The 20,078-nt window shown below is 45.8% G+C and overlaps 1 protein-coding gene across 1 annotated transcript; it reads left to right on the plus strand.

The window, feature by feature from the left end:
• The first annotated feature begins 460 nt into the window (after positions 1-460).
• On the plus strand, positions 461-9,973 carry LOC119400840 (uncharacterized). The gene is made up of 3 exons (XM_037667759.2): positions 461-737; positions 7,362-7,569; positions 9,794-9,973. Exons 1-3 carry the CDS (start codon positions 480-482, stop codon positions 9,958-9,960), a joined length of 633 nt encoding a protein of 210 aa, XP_037523687.2. The 5' UTR covers positions 461-479; the 3' UTR covers positions 9,961-9,973.
• The last annotated feature ends 10,105 nt before the right edge of the window (positions 9,974-20,078 follow it).

Genomic DNA, 20,078 nt, shown 5'->3' on the forward strand with positions numbered 1-20,078 from the left:
TTCACGGCGTTTTCCACGTTACCATTCCGTGGCTAGACACGCTTACCAGTTAGCCTTCCAATGCGCTAAAGAAAACAGTTGCTCTGAAAATTGTTTGTCAGTCCCTTTAACTTCTGCTTGATTTTCTTCGTTATGCTCCGTGTTTATCTCAGACTTATCTCCAATGGAATCTTATAAGCTCACAAAACCAGTTTGTAAAAATTACGTATGCGGGTGAAATTATCCGTTAAAGCGCCCCTTGGCATGCCAGGGGCGTAGCCAGAAATTTTTTTCAGGGGGGGGGGCGGTTCAACCATACTTTATGTATGTTTGTGCGTGCGTTTGTATGTGCGCGTGTATATATACGCAAGCAAAATTTAAAAATTTCGGGGGGGGGGGGGTTGAACGCCCCAACCCTCCCTCTGGCTACGCCCCTGTTTTACGCGATAGAAGGAGAGTACTACGCAAACAGCGGAGTGATAGAGGATTTGATCGTGCAGATGTTCAGCTTCTTCCGCTACCCGATGTTCGTGCCGCTGATGGCGACCGGTGTGGTGTACGGCTACGCGTTCAGCACCTACCTGATAACAATTGTGGACCACGCGGTGGGTGCGGCGCGTGCCAGCAACGAAGACGGTGCCGTACTGGTCTCGGTCATGGCCATCGGCGACTTCTTAAGCCGACTCGGCACGGGCTACATCACGGACCGGCACTACATCACCCGCGAGTGGATGCTCATTATGAACTTCACCTTACAGGTATCTAACGCGACGACAACTGCTGTAGCAGAAAACTTGCAAACACATTTAAAAATCGATATAACAAAACCCTATATTACGAATTTCTCGTCTAACAAAGAAAATTTCCATTCCCCGGCAGGTATCCATAGCGTTCAATGCTGTCATCAACTCGAATGAAGCTTTCAGGTCACTGAACTCGATTTAGTGAAGTGTTTCTGGAAATAAATGAGCAAACATTCAGTGATTTCTGTCCAATTTTTACACAGACAGCTTTTCTTCGGACGTGCACATGTAACGCTATCGAGTTAAAACATCTAGCCACCCTAGTCACTATGCTAGTTTTATTTTGACGAGGCTGCACGGCACAGTCGGTAGCGCTGGTGAGGTAATGGTTTGTTGGCAAAATATTCAAACGGCAACAGGGTGGTTGCTTTATTTAATGGTTTGTGCGACTGATGCCACTGATCTTCCCCTTGGAGCTCTCTTACTCTGCCTGCTCGCACATTAACAGCATTCGTCTCTCCCTTTCTTTGAATATCGGTAGCTTATCGTATCTTCACGCCACCGTCTGCCTCGCATGTATGGCACGGACATGAGAGGAATTTGTGCCCGGGATGCCCTTGCACACTTTTCGCACACGTAGGCGTTTATTAGCGGCAAATAAAATGGCGCGGTAGCTTTCGGGCGACGCTACGTTACGATCTTACACTTATCTTCTTGATCGCTTCTTCGAAAAATCTCTTCTTAATTCATTTTACGAACTTCCCGATTTAACAAAATAATTTGAGCGCCCTCATCACTTCGTTCAATCGAGTTTCAACTGTAGTCAAATCAGGAAGGGACTTTCAAAATAGAAAATTTGGGAAGGGCGAAGCATGTAGGGAAGAGTGTTTCAGGTCCACTAAGGTGAAGCCTGTGGAGGGGCGAAGCATGCAGTGTGCGCCGGTATTTCCCACAGCAAAATCACTGCTAATGGGCAATGAGAGACAGAAGAAAGATTAGACACAGAGACCGCTTTTAGTTAACGTGCAAGGCAGACGCTGCCTGCGTCGGCGTTGTCTCTCGCGGGCGAGGGCGCGTTTTCCTTCCTTGCGAGCTTGGTAGTTCAGCGTTCATCGCAGAAAGAGCGTTTCAATAGACCTTTTCTTCGTGGGCGCCGCCATATTGCCTAGCGTGCGGCGCCGTCCTTGGTCTGGCAACCCACTGGCGTGTGCGAAGCTCCGCGTTTGTATGGAAGATATACGTGCGGCTGCAGTTGCAGCCGGTTTATTTCGTTCCGGCGCACTAAATTTCGTATCAAGTGATGCGGTCTACGTAGGAAATGAATCTGTGAGACGTCCTGAAACGGTTTGATCCGTTCAGGGTCAATGATGTTTAATATACGACGATGCGAACGTGTCGCAAGTGGTCGATATCACATATTTTCCGCACTGTCTGTTGGAAAACCACGTAAATATTTCGACCTGTTCTAGCAGGGCAAGCAAGTGCCGCCACTCTTAGCAGATACAACGAATTCTTTTCGTGGACTGTAATCTTTTAGTTTCTTTTTCCATGACTACCGCTCGTACATGCGGTTGTGCGTGAGCACGCAGTTTCGATTTCGTGGCGCGGACGGCATCTGTTTGTTGCTCGCGAACTGTTGCCTATCTTGTTTCTCAACTTTTAAGTGACCGCTTATTACTCGCTCGTTTATTGCCCACCGGTGTGAACGAAGTTAGAGCTGTTAACAGGGAGGTGCTGGTACATATAAAAACGATGCTGATGTTGACATGCCGGCGCGCTTCTTTTTCTTTTGAGAGTCGTGATACTTGAGTGGATTTCGGCGGCGATAAGATGAAGATGGTTAGGGAGTTTTTTCTGCCGGTAAGGCACGAAGTGCTCCCGGGCTCGAGCCTTTGAACAGCATCGGAGGTGATTCGCATTTTCTTTTGTAACTTCATCTACCAGATGTACCGTTCTTGCAAATTTCTTGCTGTCGTTCGCAAAGCTAAGCAGCAAAACTGGCTGTTGAAGAAACAACAAGCGTAACAACGTGGTTTTTGTGTCGCGCGTAGAAGAGAATTAACAATGTTGCATATCATTGCGCGACTAGTCGGACACTGTTCTTGACCACGTAAAAATTTGTCTTCCTGGAGTAATTGTTCCACACGAAGTGACAGACCTCTCTTCTTTTTTTCTTTTTTTGCTATTCGGCTTTCATATGGCTCGTCGTATACGATACACTCCGCTGTCTTACGGAAGTTGTGACCTCACGACAGAGATCTCGCCACATTCTTTTCATGTAGCGTTCAGTGAATGTTCGGGTTTTACAAGGCTGGTACGGAGCACAAATTAAATGTATGATGCCGGTTACCCCGCTGCGAAGTGAGGGATTTCTCGTCCGTGCTAATACCGGTGTACATCAACTGCAACGATCACCGTGTTGAGCCGAGCTACGAAGCTAATTGTTAGACAAAACACATCATATTAAAATATGATAATACAACGAAGCGAAAACAACTCAGGTGGGTACTCGAGTGGTACTTGGATGTTCTGCACTTTACCGAACAGGGCTGTACTTGACCGCTTATGTTTGTTCGCAAATCTGGCCATATCCGATTGATATTTGACTGCGTGGAACACTAGGAATTCCGGATATATTGCGGCACTTGCCAATTTATAACCTGTAACGTAACACAAACGATGTACCTTGAAGAGTGCACACAACCGCAAATACACCGCGCTTGGTGATGCACGTCGCATACTTATTCTGTTAGCAGTTTACTTTTTATAGTTGTTAGAACAACCAAAAATGGCACAGTGGTTTCCCGTTGACCTTTCGCTGGCTGACATCGCAATATAATAGTGAACAAAATCAGCAGGCCGACATAAAACACGCAAAAATTGTTCGAAAACGGCACTCATCCAAGCACCAGCCCGCACACTCCGCGCCTTCGCGCACGAGCCAGAAAGGAGGAAAGCGCTGGTTGCCAGTCCGGCCTCCTCGCCCGATGCAACGGTCTATAGGCAACGCGCGCCGTTCGCTCTCTCTCGCCCCACGGCGAGCGCTAAGGCGGTGGCACCCTCTCTTGCGCTCAAGCAAATGGACAGGACATGACGCAACGTTACTAGAACAAACTCAGTTTCAAAGCGCCGTATCTCCGCCAGCGGAGGAGGGTGGTCCGAACGGCGGCCGCGAGAACTAGCGGCGCTGCAGTTCCGTCTTGCGCCACTATCGGCGCGTCGTCTGCTGCCACGGCATAACGCTGCGGTCCGCCGCGCAGTTGCTCGCGGCAACTGCGCGGCAACTTTCTTATTGTACTAGTTAGGTGGATACTTAGGTGGATATGCATAAGGTCGTCTGTATGCATTGGCCCACGTGCGTTGTTCATTGATTGGCTAAGAATCGATGTTCGGTCTATATTGCCACGCCCACTTCTTGTTTTATTTTGATGTATTCGGGTTCGACCAGCAAGGACGGTTATCAACGCTCGACGCTGTCCGCGAAGCAGTGTTCGAGAAGCTTCGCGATTGTAATAGATCGTTTTGGTAAGATTGCGCGCTGCACGCGAATGTTCCAGCTTTGTCGAGAGATAACGCCGCCACCAGCGATATCGCTGGAAAGTTCGATATCGCCTGTATAAAAGCCGACGCGCTTGACCGCTTGTCAGTTGATCGACGGTCGACGCTCTGTTCGCTGCTATCAGTGTATTGCTGTAGTTTGGTTTTCAGTTTCCCGGCCACAAGTTCGGCCAAATAAAGAGTTTCATCTCGGACCTGCTGACTGCTGCCTTCGTCGACGTCACGACCCTGTGACAATATTTGAGCTGTCTACATTGCGCTTAACTTCCAAGCATAGGAGTTTCTAATCGAATGAGGGTTTTCAGAGTAATCTTTATAACTACCACCACAATTTTAGCCGCTGCCGTCTTATCTAGACCAAGAACAACCCAACACGTTTGTAAAAGCCTTTATAGTGCACAAAGAAGCGTACTTACTCGAGATACAAAAACGTTCTAGAAAAACAGTACTCATGTTTCTACAATTTATTGAAGAAAACTTTCTCGAAAAACATCACCAATGCTTTGCAATGTTTACAAGACACGTTTTCGCGACGGTTAAAGGGATACTGACCCAAAATCGGAAAATTTTACGAGAACTCGGTAAATGAAATCTCAGTGTGCGATTACATCGAATAGATGTCGTCTCAGAGCAATTTTTTCAGGGGATAGTTGTATTTTCGGTGTCTCATCTTTCTACGTCGCATCCTTCTACGGTGCCTTAAACAATTCGAACAGATCGGCCGTGATGTGAGCACCGAGCAGTTATTCGCGCGTACTCTGTCGCTAGAAGAGTCGTCAGTATTCAACTTCGCCCTCAAGAGCTCGGAATATCAGCATCAAATTTGGTCTGTCCAGAGAGCCTGCGATGCGGCGGTATAGGCTAGGTCTAACTGTCCCCACGTGGGAGCGGCCCGCGGTGTCACCCTAAGGGGTGGCACTTCTCCGGATCTTTAAATAAAGTTCTCCGTACCGTACCGTATCCGAGCAGATGTTCCATGCCCGCAGCACTTTACACTGCACGACAGCCGTTTGCGTTTCGTGCTGTAGCCGTTCACTGCGCAGTTAAACTGCTCGTCAACTACAATTATCTTTTGCACAAGTAAGTCTCCGTTCCCGAAGCAAAGTGTAGGATTGGGCTAGTTGGTATTCTATTATTAAACTGCTCAGCGCAAAAGATTTGACACGGTACACATAGAAAAGACGAGGACCAGCGCTGGTCCTCGTCTTTTCTATGTGTACCGTGTCAAATTTTTGCGCTGAGCAGCCCATTCCCGAGCCGGCGAGTGTAAAATATTCCGCACATCTTGTTCAATACCTCGTCATAAAATCTCTCGAAAATCCAATGCTTTGAAGGTATAGCGACAGCTGACAACTGATCGAATGTTAGTGTGATGCAACTCTCAGTCTCTGTAGCGTATATAGGTAATCGCCTGCCTTTCGTTTTGCTGGCGGCTCCTCCAAATTGGGCACTGGGCTTTCGCGGGACGCCGTGCGTTTTTTTTTTTTTTTTTGAGGGGGGGGGGGGATTTGCGCCTAAACCCCGAACAGTTTGGCTTTGAAATGTGGGGTGGAAGTGCTGGGAACAAGCGCGGCACGGCACCTGGCGCGAGTTTCCACTTTCCACGCGGGATCAAAACTTCTTGTCCCGCAACGACACGACGATAATGCTTTACAATGTCGTCACTCTCAAAATGAACGCCACAGACTTTGCATTTCGCTGTAAGCTTTCTATCTTTGCGATGCAAAGCTTGAATAGCATAGGGTCTTTTGCGTCCGAAGAAGTGTCGTGAAGCGGAGTCGTCGTTGCGGTAGCCGCTCTTGCAGCCCGGCGCAAAGCAAGTCGGCATACCGCACTGTGAATCTGTTCGCCCTCGTTGCGCTTCGTACATCATGCACGTGTCTTCGTACAATACGCTAAGCCTGGTCAAGAACAGTCGCAAAAATGACGAGCTAACAAAGCGCAGACGACGCTGTAACCCACGTGCGCTCGTACATCGGCGGCGCCGATCACAACAAGCGCCACCCGCGGAAGCTAGACGTGACTGCAGCGCCACTAGTTCTCACGACCGCCACTCGGACCGCCTCTCCGGCGGAGCTTTTAAACTGAGTTTGTTCTAGTAACCTTGACACGACGATACACGCGAGCAAATGGAGAGGACACGACGATGCACGCCACGACAACAGACGACGATGGTACTTCGAAGGTAAATCGATATGTGCAAACTGTACACAAAGACACAGTAAGAAAAAACACGGACAAGTGTCTTTGTGTGCAATTTGCGCATACCAATTTACCATTCAAGTCAGCTCGACACTGGAGTGCTACCTTCTTAATAGAACTGCTAGTAATATTTCAAGCAAAGCTTGTATTGCCACACAAAACGGCGTCGTAAATGTGATTACCAGAGAACCCGGCGCCCACGAGTGTGCAGAAATGCGGGTGTACACAAATAAGGCCCTCGAAAGTGCGTCGGTCACGCATCGGTCACATGCGTGACCGACGCATGCGCCGTTTTCCAATAAATGATGCTCTCTCGATCGTGGGCTTGTTGGCGGTCAGCGTTTCTGTTGGGGAAATCTGATCTTTTATCGAGGTGACCTGTTATTTCACGTTGCCACATTTCATTGTTTCCTGAATATGAACTCATGATTGTCGTTGCTGCCTGTAGCTACTGAAGTGTTGCGCTGCTGCGAACGTGGGCGACGGTCCAATTCCCGGCATGGAAAGAAAGAAAGAAAGAAAGAAAGAAAGAAAGAAAGAAGAAAGAAAGAAAGAAAGAAAGAAAGAAAGAAAGAAAGAAAGAAAGAAAGAAAGAAAGAAAGAAAGAAGAACGTCAGGCACGCACACGCTAAGCTTGCCCCCGTTTTCCCAACAGGGGAAGGGCTCCTGAAATTTTTTCCCTCGCCCTTAATTACGTTTGTTCAGTTGTGCCACATTGCCCATTAGTTTTGTTTTGCTTACACACGCGAAACTAACCTTTAAAAAATGATACGTGCAATATATGACGTCATAGGGGGGCCAGTGCAAAAATAGATGGCGCGCCATACGCATTACCCTCTACGTTCTGTCCTCCTTAATGCTGGTATTGTGGCACTGCAGGGTGTGTGCTACTTGCTGCTGGCTAATCTGGCCACCGTGGCTAATATGGCGGTGGTGGGATTGGTGTTCGGCCTGAACAACGGCGGAACGATAGCGTCGATGCCAGTGCTGCTGGCCGACTACCTGGGCGACGAACATCTGCCGCTCACGTTCGGTATGCACCGGCTCACCATGGGAATGGCCACGCTCGCCAGGCCTCTGCTCATCGGTGAGGGGGAAGCGCGTTCGGCCAGGGCGACGAAGTGAGCTTAATTGAATGTTTCAAGAGTTTTTTGTCGTAGTAATTGAATATTAATATCTCGGGTTTAACGTCCCAAAATCACGATATGATTATGATATGGGACGCCGTAGTGGAGGGCTCCGGAAATTTCGACCACCTGGGGATTCTTTAACGTGCTAGGGTAGAACTCCTGCTTACTATGAAGGAATTTTAAATCACAATGTTAGTTAGCCAGTGGTTGACGGTAGATGTGTGCCTACATGTTTGTGGTGTCTTGTAACATAATTATGTTGTCCCGGGCCCGTTTGTGTGATGTACGACCGGAAATAAAAGAAACACAATAAAGCAGCGTAGCTCTGTGGTAGAATACCTGCTTGCTATGCAGACAGCCTGGGTTCGATTCTCACTCGAACCTGATGTTTTTATTCTTTATTTTATTTACATCTTACTCGATTTTGTGGTCACGGATAAGATGATCTTTCGCTCACAGGCAGCGACGCCGACACCGGAATTTCTGCGAGGCGATCACTTTAAAGGGGTCATGAACCACTTTTGCAAGTAAGGATCTAATGACCTCAGTATCGGAGTTTACTGCCTCCCGAATCGATTACCGCAAAAATTTCTCGAATCCGTCAAGAATGAGCGGAGTTACGGGGGTTTGGCGCACGCTCTCAGCGCTTTCTCTCTTTTCTCGTGCCGACGAGCGCACTGGAAGCTACATAGGGAGGGATGGCACGGGGGACAGAAGTTACGTCAGCGCGCGTCATGAAACGCGATCGCTCTCCCACTGTGATTCGCGTGCGCGAGTGCGGTTACCATGTACTGAGGAGTGCGGCGCCGGCAAGTGGCGACACCCCGTGGCAAGAAGCGCATCTGATCAGAACGCCGCTCTCGATTTACGTCGGCTATCGGCCAATAAGCATGCTGTGCCTCTTGCGACGTAAACTGGCAGATCCGCGACGTCAACGTGCAGACGCCCCGCCCACCGACGAGAGTGAGAACCGGCCTCTGTTTGAAAAGAGGGTGCCTGGGGAAACGGCAACTTCGCGTTCCGCTTGTAGCCTTTACGCGGCGCGCACGACTGCAATATTTGGCAGAACAGTTCATAGCCGTGTCAGCTTTCCACAGGATGTGTTTTTTCAACAAGCCCAAGGGGTGCTTCATGACCCCTTTAACGCTATCGCGTTAATAATAATTGTTGGCGTTTTCCGTCCCAAAACTACGATATGATTATGAGGGACGTCGTAGTGGAGGGGTCCAGAAATTTTCATCATCTGGTGCTCTTTAACGTGCCCCTAAATCAAATACACGAACATCAAGCATTTCGCCTCTCAGAATAAATTGCTGATCATCGGAGGGATTAGGAAAAAAAGACACAGTTTCGCCACAAGGGCGAAGCAATGAATGTAATAGCAACGAATTGGAATGTCATACGAAGAAAGGCGGCCGCTGCAGCGAGAGAAGTGACCGCCCCTCTACGTCATCTGAAGGGGGGCGCCAGTTTCGTCTCACCTTCCCTCACTCTGACCTTTCATTTCATTTTTTAATGCGCAGGGTTACGGGTACGCATGGTTTTTGACGATAATGGCGACGAAACACCGCTGATGTTACATTCAAAGAACTGTTTATTTCCCACGTTTATCCCGGAAAGCCGAGGACCAATGGCAGGCCTTTGCGAGAAGCACGTCATCGCCCTAATAGCGCCCCTAATGGCGAACCCCGCGCACGCCTGTGGTTCGGGGGCTCAAAACCCTTCGAAATGTTTCAATTTTGCATGCGTGTATATACATGCACACATACAAAAACACACGCACGAATATGCTAAGAAATTGTCACTACTTTTCTAGCACTGAAATGATATTTCCACACTCAAAGCATGATATTTTAACTGAGGACGTGAGTGGCAAAACAGCCCAGTAATGAAAAGTTTGTGAACACCGGTTGTTGCTGGAGCTGACATTTCGACGAGCAGACGTGTCTTCGTCAAGGCTGCAACTGCTTTCCTTAGCGCGTGTGTGCTGAGAAAAGCAGTCGCAGCCTTAAAGAAGACAGGCCCGCTTGTCGAAACGTCAGCTCCAGTAACGCCCCGCGTTCACGAATTTTTCATCTCTTCAAGCCTCCATCTTCGCCCGAACTTCTGCCCTTTTCTAGACAGCCCAGTGACGTTCTTTGGCAGCGGGAGCAGCACTGACGTCTATTCGATGCTTCGCAGGCTACTTCAAGGACAAGCAAGGCTCGTATAACGGCCTCTACTATCTGGTGGCCGCAGCATGTGCTGCCGTGGCTATCCTCTGGTGCATCATCGTGACCGCCGACTCCATCAAGGGGCTCATCCTAGGAAGGCCCGCCCACGAAAACGATCTCGCCATGCCCACCTGAGCGTCGCATTTATTTTTTTTATTTTTGCGTTTCTATTTCGTTTATCGATTATGGCGTTTTCAGCTGTCTTTTTTGCACCTTTGTATTCTTACGAGAACATTTATGATTTTACGTCAGTGCATACTTTTTTGACCCGTAGATCCCCATACACCTCTACAATTGGGACCTCCTTTTTTCTGTTTAATTGCGGCTAAGACCTACATGCGTCTTCCGATTTTTTTTTTTCAATTGTGCATGTGTATAGTATATAAACGCACACATACATGAACATAAAGGATGGCTCTTCGACTCTGCTACGGCGCTACATCTGAAGCGGGAAACAACCTGACAGAACTCGCTTCAGGCGACATGTATACCTCAACTGCCGTAACAAGCAGGAAGTCGATAAAGCGCAGCAAAAGTAGTGCGCATGTTGCACACCGAGTTTGCGAATCTCCCTCACTAGGTTCTACTCGGTGCCGAGGAAACTCTACATGCTTACCTCAAACATTGATGTCACCGACAGTTTGTTAAACAGTGCAGTGAGAACTCTACGAACGGGAATCGCTGGGTGGTCCGTGCTACACACTTCCTCAGTTTTGACAGTAGTGGAGCTGAATTTAGTGCGAGATCCTACTAAGTGCTACACAAACACGACATTTCTTCCTATGGTGATGGTGCGACCTCTAGATTATTTATAAAAAATTGGGGCAGCTGCGCACTAGTGATGCGGCGTTGCCCTCCTCCTCACCCTCACTTCCATATTCCACCCCTTGCTATACTAAACTATGTACACAAGACGATGCTTGCTCTTTCTTCTTACGCGTTTCTGTGTCTGTCCCTTTCTATCTCTCTATGATTTTCTCACCTTCATTTCTCTGTAGTTCTCGCTTTCTTTCTCTCTTTCTCTCTCTCTCTCTCTTGTACGCGTTCTCTCGCCCGTCAGTGTTATTGCATTCCACGTTGCACAAATCGGCGCACGTGTTCCGAGAGCGAAGCAGAAGATGTAGAAGAGGACGAAGAGCTAGAGCGCGTGCTAGTTCGTGATGATGATAATATTCAGGTCACTCCATGCGGCATAACGAAAAACTTGAATGGGAACTGCAACACTTTTCCAAGTAATGATTTTTTTATTTATTTATTCAATACTGCGGACTCGTGGTCCATGCAGGGTGGTTAGTACAAATACAAATACAAAAGAAGTAGCAATGACACAACAATAATAAAGGGTGAAGAACGTTATTTTGCAGTTTGATCACATGTATCAGTAAGGCAGTTCCATTCACTAATGGTTCTCGGAAAATATGAACACTTAAATAGGTCAGTGCGAGCAAAATATGGGGCTAAGGCGTTTGGGTGTTCCTTTTTCAATTGTGCATGTGTATAGTATATCAACGCACACATACATGAACATAAAGGATGGCTCTTCGACTCTTTCGGCTCTTTCGAACACCCAAGGGAATGTCCAGTGGGCCTGCTAGTTAGGGGCGTCAAATACGGGGATGGATCTAGAGCTAGTTTTTTGTTCCAAAGTTCATAAAGAAATTCTAATCTAGCGTTTTGTCTTCGTGCTTCTAACAAGGGAATGTCATTGGTTTGCATTAAATTTGAGGGTAAGTACAACGGGGATCTAGAGCTAGTTTTTTGTTCCAAAGTTCATAAAGAAATTCTAATCTAGCGTTTTTTCTTCGTGCTTCTAACAAGGGAATGTCATTGGTTTGCATTAAATTTGAGGGTAAGTACAACGGGGATCTAGAGCTAGTTTTTTGTTCCAAAGTTCATAAAGAAATTCTAATCTAGCGTTTTGTCTTCGTGCTTCTAACAAGGGAATGTCATTGGTTTGCATTAAATTTGAGGGTGAGTCCAACGGGGATCTAGAGCTAGTTTTTTGTTCCAAAGTTCATAAAGAAATTCTAATCTAGCGTTTTGTCTACGTGCTTCTAACAAGGGAATGTCATTGGTTTGCATTAAATTTGAGGGTAAGTACAACGGGGATCTAGAGCTAGTTTTTTGTTCCAAAGTTCATAAAGAAATTCTAATCTAGCGTTTTGTCTTCGTGCTTCTAACAAGGGAATGTCATTGGTTTGCATTAAATTTGAGGGTAAGTACAACGGGGATCTAGAGCTAGTTTTTTGTTCCAAAGTTCATAAAGAAATTCTAATCTAGCGTTTTGTCTTCGTGCTTCTAACAAGGGAATGTCATTGGTTTGCATTAAATTTGAGGGTAAGTACAACGGGGATCTAGAGCTAGTTTTTTGTTCCAAAGTTCATAAAGAAATTCTAATCTAGCGTTTTGTCTTCGTGCTTCTAACAAGGGAATGTCATTGGTTTGCATTAAATTTGAGGGTGAGTCCAACGGGGATCTAGAGCTAGTTTTTTGTTCCAAAGTTCATAAAGAAATTCTAATCTAGCGTTTTGTCTTCGTGCTTCTAACAAGGGAATGTCATTGGTTTGCATTAAATTTGAGGGTAAGTACAACGGGGATCTAGAGCTAGTTTTTTGTTCCAAAGTTCATAAAGAAATTCTAATCTAGCGTTTTGTCTTCGTGCTTCTAACAAGGGAATGTCATTGGTTTGCATTAAATTTGAGGGTGAGTCCAACGGGGATCTAGAGCTAGTTTTTTGTTCCAAAGTTCATAAAGAAATTCTAATCTAGCGTTTTGTCTTCGTGCTTCTAACAAGGGAATGTCATTGGTTTGCATTAAATTGAGGGTAAGTACAACGGGGATCTAGAGCTAGTTTTTTGTTCCAAAGTTCATAAAGAAATTCTAATCTAGCGTTTTGTCTTCGTGCTTCTAACAAGGGAATGTCATTGGTTTGCATTAAATTTGAGGGTGAGTCCAACGGGGATCTAGAGCTAGCTTTTTGTTCCAAAGTTCATAAAGAAATTCTAATCTAGCGTTTTGTCTTCGTGCTTCTAACAAGGGAATGTCATTGGTTTGCATTAAATTTGAGGGTAAGTACAACGGGGATCTAGAGCTAGTTTTTTGTTCCAAAGTTCATAAAGAAATTCTAATCTAGCGTTTTGTCTTCGTGCTTCTAACAAGGGAATGTCATTGGTTTGCATTAAATTTGAGGGTAAGTACAACGGGGATCTAGAGCTAGTTTTTTGTTCCAAAGTTCATAAAGAAATTCTAATCTAGCGTTTTGTCTTCGTGCTTCTAACAAGGGAATGTCATTGGTTTGCATTAAATTTGAGGGTGAGTCCAACGGGGATCTAGAGCTAGCTTTTTGTTCCAAAGTTCATAAAGAAATTCTAATCTAGCGTTTTGTCTTCGTGCTTCTAACAAGGAAATGTCATTAGTTTGCATTAAATTTGAGGGTGAGTCCAGCGGGGATCTAGAGCTAGTTTTTTGTTCCAAAGTTCATAAAGAAATTCTAATCTGGCATTTTGTCTTCGTGATTCTAACAAGGGAATGTCATTGGTTTGCATTAAATTTGAGGGTGAGTCCAACGGGAATCTAGAGCTAGTTTTTTGTTCCAAAGTTCATAAAGAAATTCTAATCTAGCGTTTTGTCTTCGTGCTTCTAACAAGGGAATGTCATTGGTTTGCATTAAATTTGAGGGTGAGTCCAACGGGGATCTAGAGCTAGTTTTTTGTTCCAAAGTTCATAAAGAAATTCTAATCTAGCGTTTTGTCTTCGTGCTTCTAACAAGGGAGTGTCATTGGTTTGCATTAAATTTGAGGGTACGTACAACGGGGATCTAGAGCTAGTTTTTTGTTCCAAAGTTCATAAAGAAATTCTAATCTAGCGTTTTGTCTTCGTGCTTCTAACAAGGGAATGTCATTGGTTTGCATTAAATTTGAGGGTAAGTACAACGGGGATCTAGAGCTAGCTTTTTGTTCCAAAGTTCATAAAGAAATTCTAATCTAGCGTTTTGTCTTCGTGCTTCTAACAAGGGAATGTCATTGGTTTGCATTAAATTTGAGGGTGAGTCCAACGGGGATCTAGAGCTAGCTTTTTGTTCCAAAGTTCATAAAGAAATTCTAATCTAGCGTTTTGTCTTCGTGCTTCTAACAAGGAAATGTCATTAGTTTGCATTAAATTTGAGGGTGAGTCCAGCGGGGATCTAGAGCTAGTTTTTTGTTCCAAAGTTCATAAAGAAATTCTAATCTAGCATTTTGTCTTCGTGCTTCTAACAAGGGAATGTCATTGGTTTGCATTAAATTTGAGGGTGAGTCCAACGGGGATCTAGAGCTAGTTTTTTGTTCCAAAGTTCATAAAGAAATTCTAATCTAGCGTTTTGTCTTCGTGCTTCTAACAAGGGAATGTCATTGGTTTGCATTAAATTTGAGGGTGAGTCCAACGGGGATCTAGAGCTAGTTTTTTGTTCCAAAGTTCATAAAGAAATTCTAATCTAGCGTTTTGTCTTCGTGCTTCTAAAGAAGTTTTGTTGCCTCAGGAATCGACAGCCGCACATTGCAAAAGCGAAGCTGTTTAGCAAATCGTTCCTTGTCCGAAGAACCAAAAAACTATCATCATCATAAACGGGTATGTGCCACAGAAATTGGTTAGATCCAATTACTCGCCACCGGTTCACTAAAAATGAAGAGGGCAACAGTTGGCCCAACAAACGGTGACAGAAATTGGGTAAATCTCACCGCTCACCACTGGTCCACAAAAGATGAAGAAGGCAACAGTTAGCCCACCAACAAATGGCTGCGAAGCGACGGCGGCGAGCCGAAGACCCCGAGTACGTACAATAAGTGAATACTGGGTAACGGGGAAGGCAACGGCGGCTGCGAGAAGACCCCGAAGGGGTCCTTCAAAGTTACCACTTCGCACAAAATACACCGTATTGAAACAGCTCAACATCATCCGTACCACAAGCATAGCGATGCTTTTCTTCATTTTTTTAACACGAAAGTGTTTTATGCCGGGGTCCACCACGGCTCCACTGACGTATTTCCGTCACGGATATGACGAGTGCAGAGTTGGTGTATTTACAACAAATATAGCTGGGGTGCTATTCTGGACATTGTCAAATTCCGCCATGTTGTCAAATTCCGCCATGTTGATGATTTGATTGGTCACGCGAAGTCGTTCGCATTGTGGCGCTGCAATGGCGTTACGACACAGGAATCCGCGATGACGTAACGTGCCAAAAAATAGTAAATTTTTTCCGAAGCAACGCTTCGCCGTACTCTGTCATGTAGAAATAAAGGTTTGGGTGAAACAACGAAACCGAAATATGGTACTGAGCTGTGCCTACGGTCAACTTGCGGTTTATCGAAACTACTGCTCGCTTGACGAAGAGCCGCCATGTCTGCAACACGATTGGACATTGCACTGATGGCGCCCATTGCGTCACAGGATCTCACTTTTTGTAGCGTCAAATTGACGTTGCGTGACGTTGCATCCTGCCAAATTTGCAGCTTAAAATGTGAGAACGATGAAGTGCCCAAAATTGGCCGCCATATTGTTGTAAATTGAGTTGCTTGTTCGATGTGCAGCCTCACATACGTATGTGTAGATGTCATTCCGTGTGTTACTTTACGAGCATGTTTTCGGTTAGTAATATTATAAAGTGTTGTACATGAAGCTTGCCTGTTAAAATAAAAGGTTATTGTTTAATTTGGCTTGTTCGAATTTGCGGTTCTCGCCGCAAGAGAACGCTAGATAAGCGAAGAAAAATGGCGCTGCCCTTTGTTGTGTAGTGGCTGGAGCTGCAGGAAGCATCGCGAGTACCGCGATGCTTTTGTGATGACCGATCAATTATTTCAACTGTGGTGCCGGCTGACGAAGGACAGTGTGCGATGGCTGTGCGGGGAGCTTCGCCAGGACCTGGAGAGGCGGAGTACGGACACAAGAACAGCCCCGACCGTTGTTGTTGTTTTTGTTGAGCTACAAGTGCTTTGCGCCCTTCGCTTGTTCGCCACCGGCAGTTACCACGACGCGATCTCGAACAACGAGGACGTGGCGACGAGCTAGTCCAGTGTGGGTCTCACGATTCATGCTGTCATGGAAGCGATCGTCGAGCGCCTCGGCAATGAGTGGATCGCCCTCCCTGCCAAAAGGAAGGCTTTGTCCACATAGATGCAAGATTTGAAGGCTGCGTTGAGGTGGTCGACGACACGTTCGTGAGCATAAGTGGGCCGTATGAAAAGGACGATGGCAACAAGGCTGCTTACTTTTGCCGCAAGAACTTTTACGCCCTCAGCGTCATGGTGGTGAGAACAAATTTCATCTTATTCAATCTCGCGCATGCTGTTAGTAGAATGCAAATGAGGAACGTGAAAGACAGCTTTTCGCCACTCTCCAGTATTTTAACGACATTTGCCGTGGCTCCAACTGCAGTGATAGAAAAGAACGCAGTAGTCGCGGTAAACGGAGTTTCCGTCACTATTTAGTTTTGGCAGGGGTGACGTGACACCATAAAAAGTTTATCGAGCTTCATATTTGATCGTGGTAGCTTTTAAGAAAAATAATGCATGAAAGGAAATCAAACGCGCTGATTGCGCTCTAATTTCATAAACAGTGATATGCAGGCATGCAGTAACTGCCACATATGAAATGAAGGATACAGCTGTCGAAGCTGCGCTCCGAAAGCAACTCAAGAGAAATAAGTGCGTTGGACCACACAGTTACAGTTGTTCTGCATGCAGCTGGTTTTATTGCTGTTGCCGACTTCCTTCCAAAGCAAACAACACTCTGCAGGTATGTGACCAACCCTGCCGATGACTGCCCTCGCACTCGGGGCCCGTGCACGATGCCTTTATGTGGAAGACCTCCACCGTGAGCCAGGACTGGGCAGTGGACGCCGTGGCCAGATTGGTGAATAGCTGCTTGGTATGCAAGCGTGAGAATGCTTGTGTGGTGTCTTAGTGTAGCAAAAACATTATTCATGGTAATTTTATTACACGCTGCATGGTTCTTAACTACTCAAGTCTCTTTGTCCAAATTTCTGCCCCGTATGTTATTACTGGCAGCTACCTTGGTCGAACACTATCTACTTTAGTGGCACTCGTGTTACCTTGAATGAAAATTCTCTCATGCACACATTTCAGAAAACAAGTCATACTGAGACCCGAGGCGGCACACAATAATCCGACTTGCTCTCAGTGTATAATGGCAACTTGTCTTTCTATGGTCATGGGAAAGACTACTAGTGCAATGAAAGGTCAAGCATGAAATAAACTTTCATGAAGAGTTTGTATGATCCTTTATTATGAAGTGGTGAAATAATAAATAGTAAGCATGCGATGATACAGAAAATGCTACACTCTGAGGCTTTGTTAAAAAAAGAATACATCAAATACAACTGCCATAGATGTTGTACATTCATAAATACAATTAAGTGTAGAAAGGACAACTTGTATAAAAAATACAAATAAGCAAGCACAGCCATGTGCTATATAGCAATAAAATAAGTCAACTGACAACTCAAAGGTATTTCAGTCATGGTTCATAAAAAGCGCTAAAAACAACTCAAACGGTTGCAAAAGAAACCTGCTGTCATGTTTCATTGACGGCCTAAGCACAAAAAAAAATCTAAGGGAAACCAAGCCTTGAGTGCGCTGACCGTCTGCAGCCGCACATCAGTCCCAAAAGAAAGAACAACACCCTTACCACCAAAGAAGATGCGCCTTCTGTCACTCGCCCCTTCTTTTCTATGAAAGAGGTTAAGGGCTGCAGTTCAGTAGCTTCGTTGTCATTCCTCCTGACGAAGGAATTGAGTTGATAAAGCCATTTTTTCGTTGGAGCATTTCAAAAGCCGTAATTATGTAACCTAACCAGACAAGCAATTCTGTGAATATGTCTAGCTGTAAAAAAAAGGAAAGCAGTGCATATCAGTGACACGATGTCTTCGAATAAGCTAAAAGAAGTGAGAAAGGAATAGTACATAATCATGTATACATTCATATTATGCTAATTGAAACACTGTCCTCCACAGGTGATAGTGCATACTCGCTTCAACCTTGGCTGCTTAACCCCATCCCTGGAGCACATCCTGCAGAATCCTCTGCTGCCCGATTCCACCGCACCCACTCTTCACTGCGGTGCGTCGTGCTTTGTGTCGTGCTTCACAACCTCGGTGTTGGCAGCAGCTGCCTGAGCGAGACGACATCCCTTGCACTGAAGAACTCGAATGAGAATATGCGGACCTTTACAACAACAATAGCGACGATACGGCTGCAGTAGACATGAACCAGGCGGGTAGGCAAAGGCAGGATCACGCTCTGTAGTGGTTCACAGCTGGGCACGACTCGATGTAATGGGGTTTACATTCCTGCGAGATGTGCACAGAAACGTGAAACACAAGAAGCTCTTGCTGTTTCTCATGACAAAGTAGCCACTTGCATTGTATTCGATCCTATACCTATCCCCTGTACTTGTGTTCTTGCAGGAATTGTATTCTGAAAAAAGCTTCATTGTGTTCGTTCATTGAGAGCATGCTAATTGTACCAAGCAGTTAGGCAAAAGCATGCTCAGTTTCTGCCGCAAATCGTAGGAGGACTAGTTTGTTGAGACCATAGTGACTCTGTAAACAGCCTGTGTTATTTTGCAGCAGTGCATGCAACATTGAATGCCATTCCAGAGCATTGTTTTCGGCACTTTATTCACAATGCGAACCCATGTGATGACTGTACGAGTCTGGCAGGTGTGTACAAAAGCTCTATTCATGTAGTATTCACTCGTACATTCAAGAGCGCAAACTTGCTGTGGTTGGTAATCTATGTAAACGCTTATAGGCACAAAACGAACCAGTACCGAAAGGGGTAACGTGGGCACAGCACTGTGTAGCTACTTTCTGTCCTGGTTTCTCTGGTGGACTATAAAAGTTTACATGCAAGAGTAATACATGCTATTTCATAATGTATTGTGAGTCAATTGATCTTCTTCTGTTAATTCATCATTGTGAGTCAATTCATCATCCTTGCAATAATAAAAAGCAGTCAAGTTGTCTCATTGCTTACATCATTGTCTTATCATTCACTGCTGCCAACAACAACAAAGGATGCCTCTAATATTGTACCAGCCAGATTTGAAACCAGCACATCTGCATAAAAGACATCTCTTTGAATGCAGTTTGTGCACTTCTTAGTGTTGCCAGTCCAATGTAACATCAACTGCATGAAATACTACAATTCCTCTTCTTTACTGTGGCCATTACGCACTTCTTATCCGTATGTTGTAAGCAACGTGGAAGTACCTTCCACAGTTAACACCTTCGGAGGTGCATCACTTCTGTGGATAGAGATTCGCCTAGACTTTATCTTTCAGATTCAACTGATCGCGCGTAACGTGAGGTACTGAAACTTAACTGTTATTGCTTCTGCTTATGTATATTTACATGATTGTAACTTTTACTTAGAGTAGTACTTACGCATCCTCAGCAAAACATATAGCACCATCTTAATGATCACGACAGTTCAGGAAGATACTTCGCGCATCGGAGACGTTATAAATAACTCAGCTGGCTGTTGGGCTAGTTGGCACATTACTTAAGATAAACTGGACGCGGAACAGCCACCACACCAAAAATACAGAAGGAACAAAAGGGGCATTATTAATACTTGCAATGCTGTGCAGCTCCTTATAGCGCTTCTGGACGCCGCGGGCCCTGGGAACGAAGGGCCACCGCAGTCCAAGACGGGGTCGACGCGCATACTTGTAACGATGCGGGCGTCGTCCACCGAACGTGCGTCGCCAAATCGAACGGCCATCCGCCTGTTCTCCTGCAATAAGCATGTGCATAGCTGAAACTTCAACACCACCCGAGTGAAACGCAAGCTTACCTGACTGCACCGTCATTCCGCGCCTCGAGCTCGAGCTGCCGCCACTCCGGCGGCGGCCTGCTGCTGGGGCGCAGGCGGTAAAGGCGCTCTGTCATCGTCTATCACGGCTCCCATCGTACCTCCGGTAGTAAGTTGCAAACCACCCTCCCCATACAGGGACGATCGGTAAAAAAATGCAACATCGCGGCCCCCTGTTCGCGATCTGCCGACATAACCACATAACCACAGAACACCTACACAAAACAACCAGCGAAATAACGATGTCGGCGATGTCGACGCTGGCTTGGCTGGTTCGCTTATTGGCTAAAAAAGTTACTATGCTTTGTCGCTCATCTCCAAATATGGCGCTAAATTGCAGACGTTATCGTCTGCTTCACAACTTTAAAACTAAACGCTTCA

Source organism: Rhipicephalus sanguineus, chromosome 7 (assembly GCF_013339695.2).
Source record: "Rhipicephalus sanguineus isolate Rsan-2018 chromosome 7, BIME_Rsan_1.4, whole genome shotgun sequence".
NCBI lineage: Eukaryota > Metazoa > Arthropoda > Arachnida > Ixodida > Ixodidae > Rhipicephalus > Rhipicephalus sanguineus.

What these genes read in the sequence shown, in the direction of transcription:
- LOC119400840 (XM_037667759.2), top strand. Translation starts at nt 480, where the DNA reads ATGTTCAGCTTCTTCCGCTACCCGATGTTCGTGCCGCTGATGGCGACC. An exon ending in TTATGAACTTCACCTTACAG is followed by an intron (nt 738 to 7,361) that starts GTATCTAACGCG and finishes GTGGCACTGCAG; the next exon opens with GGTGTGTGCTACTTGCTGCT. An exon ending in CGCCAGGCCTCTGCTCATCG is followed by an intron (nt 7,570 to 9,793) that starts GTGAGGGGGAAG and finishes GATGCTTCGCAG; the next exon opens with GCTACTTCAAGGACAAGCAA.